The sequence below is a fragment of the Elephantulus edwardii genome, unplaced genomic scaffold (assembly GCF_000299155.1).
Source record: "Elephantulus edwardii isolate Elephantulus edwardi_28Jun2011 unplaced genomic scaffold, EleEdw1.0 scaffold00066, whole genome shotgun sequence".
NCBI lineage: Eukaryota > Metazoa > Chordata > Mammalia > Macroscelidea > Macroscelididae > Elephantulus > Elephantulus edwardii.
Genome location: NW_006399816.1, coordinates 5,220,539 through 5,228,428, shown reverse-complemented (window position 1 = coordinate 5,228,428; position 7,890 = coordinate 5,220,539). Strand labels below are relative to the sequence as shown.

Below are 7,890 nucleotides of genomic sequence, written 5' to 3'. Positions count from 1 at the left end.
CTTGTAGTAAAATCTTTGTGTTATTCATCAAAGGCTGAGAAGAGGCTGCTTTCTATCATCCTTACCCCTGTGTAGGGCACTCCCAGCCTCCTAACCTCCTGGCTATTTCTACAAGGCAGAAATACTCTAGCCTCAAAGGCTTCTGCCTAGAAGACTCTTTCCCCAGGAAACTGTAAGTTATTTATCATACTTCCTTCAAGTCTTTATTCAAAGTCATTTCTCTAATGTCTTTCTGCTAGCCTATCTAAAACTATACTCTCAAAATTTTATCCTCCTTTCCAGCTTCTTTTTTAATCCAATAGAACTTATCTCGTTAACAAAGTCTGTACTTTATTTCTTTATTCTGCTTATTATCTAACTTTCTCAGTAAAATTTGAGCTCTACAGGGACACAGATTTTTTTATGCTTTGATAATAGTTTCATATCTAGTGCTTATTAGAACAGTATCTGGCATGTAGTACTCAAAACACATTTTGTGGAATGAAGTGGATTTAGTAACTGGGTGGCCTTTAAAAAAATCTTGCAGAACAGTTTCATCAGAGTAGTGAGGTCAGAAGGCAGATATTAATGAGGTGAGAAATGAACATGAGGGAAGGAAATAAAATTACAAAGTGTAGTCTATTTTTCACAGAGCTGTGAAGAATATTAAAATAATTCATCTTAGAGATTAACTACTAATTCAATGTATTAGTGAATATATTTATTCTTTGCCAAATCATTTCTAAATATGCAGGATAAGTAAAACTTCAATTAAAATGAAATTTTTAAGGGGAAGGATAAATTAGCTGCTATTAAGCATTTTCTACAGTCTTTGGTATATTTTTCAGAGATCCTAAGAAGAAGAAAAATCAAACAAAAAACTAAGTCAGGTAAAGCTCTTAATCATTAAATAAAAACCAAAATAATCTAATCTTCAGGAAAAAACCTGATCTTTTGGAGGGAAAAATGATGTTATAAAATCTGTGGCAATCTGAATAAAGAAGCTAGTCTATCAGATATTTGCTAGATCCTGTAAATTGTTGTATCGGTAAACAAAGGTTAAAAAACTGACCAAACCCCTTGCTGTTCAGTTGACTCTGACTCTTGTAGACCTACAGGACAGAACAGAATCACCCTTTAGTGTTTCTAACCTCTTTATGGAAGCAGCCTGTCATTTCTTCCCTCTGGTAGCTACTGTTAAAACCGTAGACATGCGGATTAGCAGCTGAATGTTCAACCACTGTACAACTAGGGGTCCATTCACAGGGCCAGAGCACTGCTCATGACAGCCGAACAGAGAGCACAAAGGTTCTCACTCTCTTTGCAAAGCATAAGAAATTTATTTTTTATTTTTATGATACAAATTGCTATTTTAGCACCTCATACTTTGCCAGGTTTGCTCTGAAGCCTATGAGGAGGTCCAGTGTCTCAAGCAGTTGCTTACCCTGATGTGGCCAGATCATTGCTCTCCTTTGAGCCATCTTCATCTGCAAAAAGGGGTGGCAGAGTGGAACTATTCATCAAGTTTTCCATCTCTCTGAAAGGAAGAGAGAATTAAAAAAACCCAAAAAAACATTAATGGCTTAATTACTTCCAGTTCAAGTCCCACTAATTTAAGAGCTTGCCTTCCTTAAGTTTATCACACATCAGCAGCAGAACAGAAACTGACCTAAATATTTATCTTCTTGACTTGAAAGCATCAATTTAAGCACTAATTAATGGGCTTTTGACCCTGGTCTTATCAACGACCAGAATAAAAGCAGCTAGGTTTTAACAACCAGGGCACAGTTTGGAAAATTCCTTCTCATTCATGCAGAATAATTTGCAAAAGTAGCCTTCATTTCCTGTAGAAATTGTGAAGCAGAGTAACTCAGAAGCACTGTAACCCTGAGGAAGTTATTTGACCTCTTTGTGCTACAATTTCATAATCTGAGCATGGACAAAATTACTGAGATAACCCACACGGTTATTGTAAGGGATTAAAAATGAAATGGCTTTATAAACCCAGACACGGTAAGATGGTAAGTATTTGAGTATTATTATATAAAGAAAAGTATCGTTATTATAACATTACCAGCTGTCAGTCCCAGATGAATCATCTTTAGATTAAATGGTGACAAACTGAGACCTCTAAAAGGAAATAATGCAAAGGAAGTGGAGGATGGAAGGCATACTGATGTGGCTTTGAGTCAAAGAAACCACATTTCCAGGTCAGAAATAACGCTCTACATCACTATCATGACCAACAGCGGAAACAGCATGCACCTGGGTACAGGAAACAATGAAGCAAAATTGAAAAAAATAAATCACTAGAATTTGAGGTTATCAAACTGGAAGGATAAAAGGACAAAGTGACAAAGAGAGTAAATACATTTATCGTATCATTACAAAGAAGGTTATTTCCCTCTCTCCTTTTCAAAGCTTACTATGGAGTGCTTCACCCTATAGAGCTAAAAGCGCCAGCCTTCCATTCATCATGAAAGTGATATTCAAATAAAATATTCAATAGTAACCCTAAGTATCAGCCACTTAAGTGGAACTGTAAACCACTCAAGAAAAAGAGTGTCTCAATCAAGTAGGAGAAATGAGAAGCAAATGATGAGAATTCATTTAGGAGCTACCTCAGCAGTTACTTCAGGTGCTGCTGCTACAGAGACCTGCTGAAATGACAATTACCGTGCACGGAAAGCACGCAGGGCAAAGAGCTAGGATTTCTTCCAGAGAGGAGAAAATCTGAAGAAAATGCAGACGACACTGCACACCAAATGTTCAACGGAATAATTAACTTACAAAAGAATCACACTATATCTTTTTTTTTCACATCTAAATTTGTGATTTAGCACAGATTTAATGTGATATACTGCACCCACTCATCATAGTGGGGAAAACATGGAGAGAGGGGAATAGAAGAATTTTTATTAAGTCAGGGTGAGGAGTTTACTCTATCAAAGATGTAAATACTCTTCGTTCCTTCAGATAGGGATTTGCAAGCAAGTCACTGTAATAAATAGGTCCATTCTGGAATGATCTTGACTCAAGCATATGTAAATTTCACACTGAAAGAAATAATTTAAAACAGCAGTATGTAACAGGCCAGTTCGCTCAGTTGGCTAGAGCTGTGGTACTGATAACATAGAAGTACACTTGAATCAAGATCATTCTAGGATGGGATTAGGTTACTCATGGATTTCACTAAGCTTAGATTCTTCTATGTTTCAATGAGAGGTTAGGAAAAGATCTAACAGTTTATTTTGTTGGCTCACTGGAGGAAGGATTAAGCAATGGCCCATAAAAAACCAAGGTGAAATGCCAGAACTGCCTTGTTAAACTGAAGAAGATATCCAAAGACATAGGGAAATAAGAATGTTAGAGTAGATTCATCAGGTTGGACCTACAGATTTACTCATGGAAAACCCAGAGGATACACCTTTATACCACAAGGGAAGGAACAAATTCATGAAGGGAGCCTGAGCATCCTTGAAGACTGTGGTGATTACTATTTTATGATGTCAGATGTGACAGTAGGAACTGTGATAAATGAATTAAGATACCGAACCATAAAGGGATTGATTAGAGCCTAGGGTTGAAGAGGCCAAGGGGTGGCACTCAATTGCCACAGACAAGGTGAATGTGGCTACCATAAAGGACAGTAGGCAAAACAATAAGCATAACAGTCCAATTCCTATGAATGTAAGGTGCTGGCTACTTAGTTGCTGTGCTCCCTAGGAGTGAAACAGATGAGAAATCTACTAAATGTTTACTTGATCTATACAAGCAGGGGTATGCCAGGTAAAGTGAAGGGTGGTCTAACTTGAATTGCTAGAATACAAAGTCATGGCCCCTCAATCAAGTCCCAGACTTGAGCCAGTCTACAGCCCTACAACCTTCTGAATGGAAGTGAGACTAGGCTACTTTAGGAAGGAAATTGTCAAAATTTGGTGGATTTATGCATACTGCTTAAGAACTAGTATTAATTTCAGAAGACTCAAAACATCACTCTGGCTTGTTAGCCAGGGGACAAGGGCATATTGCAGTTAGGTTAGTAACTGCATTTTCATGCAATCATTCATAGGCATTTTAAGTTTATTCACAGACATTAATGAAAATACATTAGCATAATTAATTACAATGTCTAATCAAAGCTGCTTTTTCTCAACCTGATGAGCACATCCAGGGCTCCAAATGTTTGCTGAAATATATCAACTGGTATTCCATCAATAAATCTATAGGCTGGTTACCTGGCCAACTGACTGGAAGAGAGCCATATTTATTCCCATTTGCAAAAAAGGTGATATAACAGAATGTAAGAATTATCACATAACATTACATGCCAGCAAAATCCTGCTGAAGATCATCCAAAACCAACTGGAACAACAGAGAACTGCGCCAGGGATGTATCCTTTCTCCATACATTTTCAATCTAAATGCTGAACAGATCATCTGAGAGACCAGACTTTATGAAGAAAAATGTGGTAACAAGATTGGACTCATTAACAACTTGTGCTATGCAGATGACATAAACTTGCTCACCAAAACTGAGGAGGATCTGAAGTGTTTGCAGAAGATTAAGGACTGCAGCCTTCAAATGCAACTACTGGTTGCATCTCAACATAAAAAAAAAAGCAAACCCCCCCCAAAATCCTAACAAGCCAATAAACAGTATCATGATAGATGGAGAAAAGATTAAAATTGCTAATGATTTCTTCTTGCTTAGAAATTAACAGATATGTTGCACTGGGAAAATCTGCTGTCAGAGACCCCTACAGACTGCTAAAGAGTAACAATGTCAGTCTAGACACTAAGGTGCACCTGATCCAAGCCAAAGTCTTCTCCACTGCTATGCATATGAAGAATCCAATAACCTTTGGGTTATGGTGCTGGAGAAGAGTAGTGAACATACGAAAGACTGCCAAGAGAACAAACAGGTTTGTCTTGGGAGAGATTGAAACTAGACTGCTCTTTGGAGGCAAGGATTTTAAAACTGTTTAACATATTATGGGCATGCTGTAGATGGGTTAGTCCTTGGAGAAGGACATCATGCATGGAAGGATGAAGGGTAAGTGCAGGACAGGAAACCCTGGATGAGATGGACTGACACAATGACTGTGGGCAATGAGGTCAGGTGTGTCAGACATAATGATGTTGGCGCAGGACTGTGCAAAGTTCAGAGGTGCTGTTCATGAGGTCACTATGAGTTGTAGTCATTTTGGTAGCACATAACAAAAACAACAAAGATCTATTGTATACAGTGTTCACCCAACTTGTCTATTTATTAATTTTGCGCCCGTCTTATCTTTGTTAAACCCTCCCAATACTGATTTTGTTTGTACTTCTCTCCTTAACTTTTTATATTAATGATCTTATACAATTGTCGTTTTGTGACTCATTTATGCCACTCAGCATAATTTATTCTAGCTTCACCCATGTTGTGCAGTATTTCACAGATTCCTGATAATTTTTTAGTGATGTGTAATAATCGATTGTGTGAATACGCGTTTTTTTCAGCCATTTGTCTGTTGATGAACATTCTGGCTGTTTTTAACTCTCGGCTATGCATACCAGCTTATGCTGCAGCTCTTCTTTGTTCGGATTGTCCCTAGGACTGAGTTCGTTAGATCAAAAGGTATTTCTAGTCCCAAACTTTCTAAGGAAGCACCAAACTGCTTCCATAGTGGTTGTCCTATTGGGCATTTCCACTAACAGGGTATGAGAGTTCTAACCTCTCATTCCTTTTTATTTTGCCAATATTTGCTGTCTGTGTATTACTGAACACTGCTGTTTTTGCTATGGTAAGCTGAACACTGAAAAATCATGGACCGCCAAAAGAACAAGCAAATCTGTCTTAAAGCAAGACTGCCAGGGTGCTCTTTAGAGGCAAAGATGGTGAAACTTCACACATTCTAGGCATGGTGTCAAGAGGGACCACTCCATGGAAAGATATCATGCTGAGAAAGGCAGAAGGTCAAGGAGATGACTTTCAAGGAGATGGACTGACATGAGGGGTTGACAATGGTTCTTGGGAATGACAGATCGTGAGGATGGCACCACAAAGAGCAAGGTTCTGATTTGTTGTTCATAAGGTTGCTATCAGACTCAACTGCACCTAATAACAACTAATGATCTTGAGAATTTCTTCATTTGTTTGTTGGCCATGTGAATATCTTCTGTAGTGCAGTATCTGTTCATGTCCTTTGACCATTTTGTAATTGGGTTGTGTGTCGTTTTCTTGATAAGGTATTGGAATTTACCTGACAATTTTATCAGTCCTTTGCCAGTTGTGTCACTGCCAAGCATTTTTCCCCCTTTACTCTTCTGATGTATACAGATTTAATTTTAAGTTTCAATCATCTAGCTTACTCCCTATTGCTTGAGTATTTTGTTAAATTTGACAGTCTAGTCATACCATGAGCACTGGTAGCTTAGAGATATGGAGTTGCATTGACAACCCAAAGGTATGTAGTTTGAATCTACCAGCAACTTCTTGGGAGAAAGATGGGTAATATTTCCCCCTGTGATTTATTGTCTCTGAAAACTGCTGGAGGGTCAACTACGAATCAGTTCTGAGTTGATGGTACAACCATCATCATCACACCCATGTCAGAGCTTTGGGCTCCTAAGTTTGTTCCCATTTTTTTTTAAATGATTTTTACAGTTTTAGGTTTTATGATGAAGACCTTGATTCATGTTAATTTTTGTGTATGATGTGAGGCATAGGTTTTGTTTCAACTTTCTGCAAATACATACCCAGTTTTGTTGGTGTTATTTTTTAAAGAGGCTCTTTTCCCCCTAATTAATGTATTTCACCTCTCTGCCACTTTTCTAGGTCCTTAATTCTATCCCACTACCCTATATATCTGTCAAATTAGTGTCAGCATGCTTTTATTTCTGTGGCAATGCAGCAGGTTTTGAAATCAAGATATGGGAGGCCTTCTACCTTGTTTTTCTTCTTTGGTATCACTTATGCTTATATGGATTCTATTTCCTTTACATATGAAGTTGGTGATTACCTTTTCCATCTCTCTGAAAAATGACAAGAGGATCTGGTTAGAGATGGCATTGTAGTTTTAGACTGCTTTTTGATAATATAGCAATTTTCACCTGAAGTCTGCCAATCCATGAGCATGGTAGATTTCCACTTACGTAGGTCTTGAAATAGTGTTTTATAGTTTTTTTTTTGCATAGGTTCCTTTTAATTGCTAGTTGCTCACTGCTGCAATGGGCTCTTGTGTGTCAGGAAGCGTGGGGATGGTGCAGAATAGAACAGAGTTTAGATCTTTTGTTCATACTGTCGCTATGAATTGTGCTTAACTCGACAGCACCTAACAACAATGGTTAGATTTATCCCTAAACAGTTCATCTTTTGGGTAGCTTTTGTAAATGGCATGGTTTTCCTTTTCAGAGTTCTCTGTTACCAGAGAAGAATTGAACTGATTTCTGAATATGTATATACCCATTTGCTGAATCGGTCAATTAGATTTAGTAATTTTCTTGTTGAGTCTTTGAGATTTCCTATGTTTAGTCGCATCAATTACAAATATAGTTTTACTTCCACTTTGCCAATCTGGATGCCTATTGATAATTTTTCGTTCTGATGTCTTTGCCTGGCTTTGGTGTAAGAGTTATACTTGCTTTACAGAAAGATTTAAAAAAAACTGTAGTAGCTATTGTTCTTTATTCTGTTTTCTTTTTATTTCAGTTGGTTTTGTTGTGATACGACTCAAGATTCTTATTTGTACCTTCCCTTTTTTTTAAGATTTGTCTCGAGTTTACTGATTTAGTAATCCTTTTCTAAGAACCAACTTCTTTTTTTTTTTTAAAATTAAATTTTATTAGTTTTAATGAACATTTACAGAGATTTTGGGTTTTCATTCATTTATTGTTGCACTGTTTTCTCCACCCTCATCCCCAGTT

At 37.4% G+C, this 7,890-nt stretch overlaps 1 protein-coding gene across 1 annotated transcript in view; it reads right to left on the bottom strand.

Annotated features, from left to right (window-relative positions):
* HMG20A (high mobility group 20A) overlaps nt 1–7,890 on the bottom strand; it is an 89,616-nt gene that overhangs the window by 32,633 nt on the left and 49,093 nt on the right. The window contains exon 2 of the mRNA XM_006888282.1: nt 1,424–1,516. Within this exon, the coding sequence (XP_006888344.1) occupies nt 1,424–1,512 (89 nt within the window). The 5' untranslated portion in view covers nt 1,513–1,516. The remainder of the gene's footprint in view (nt 1–1,423; nt 1,517–7,890) is intronic.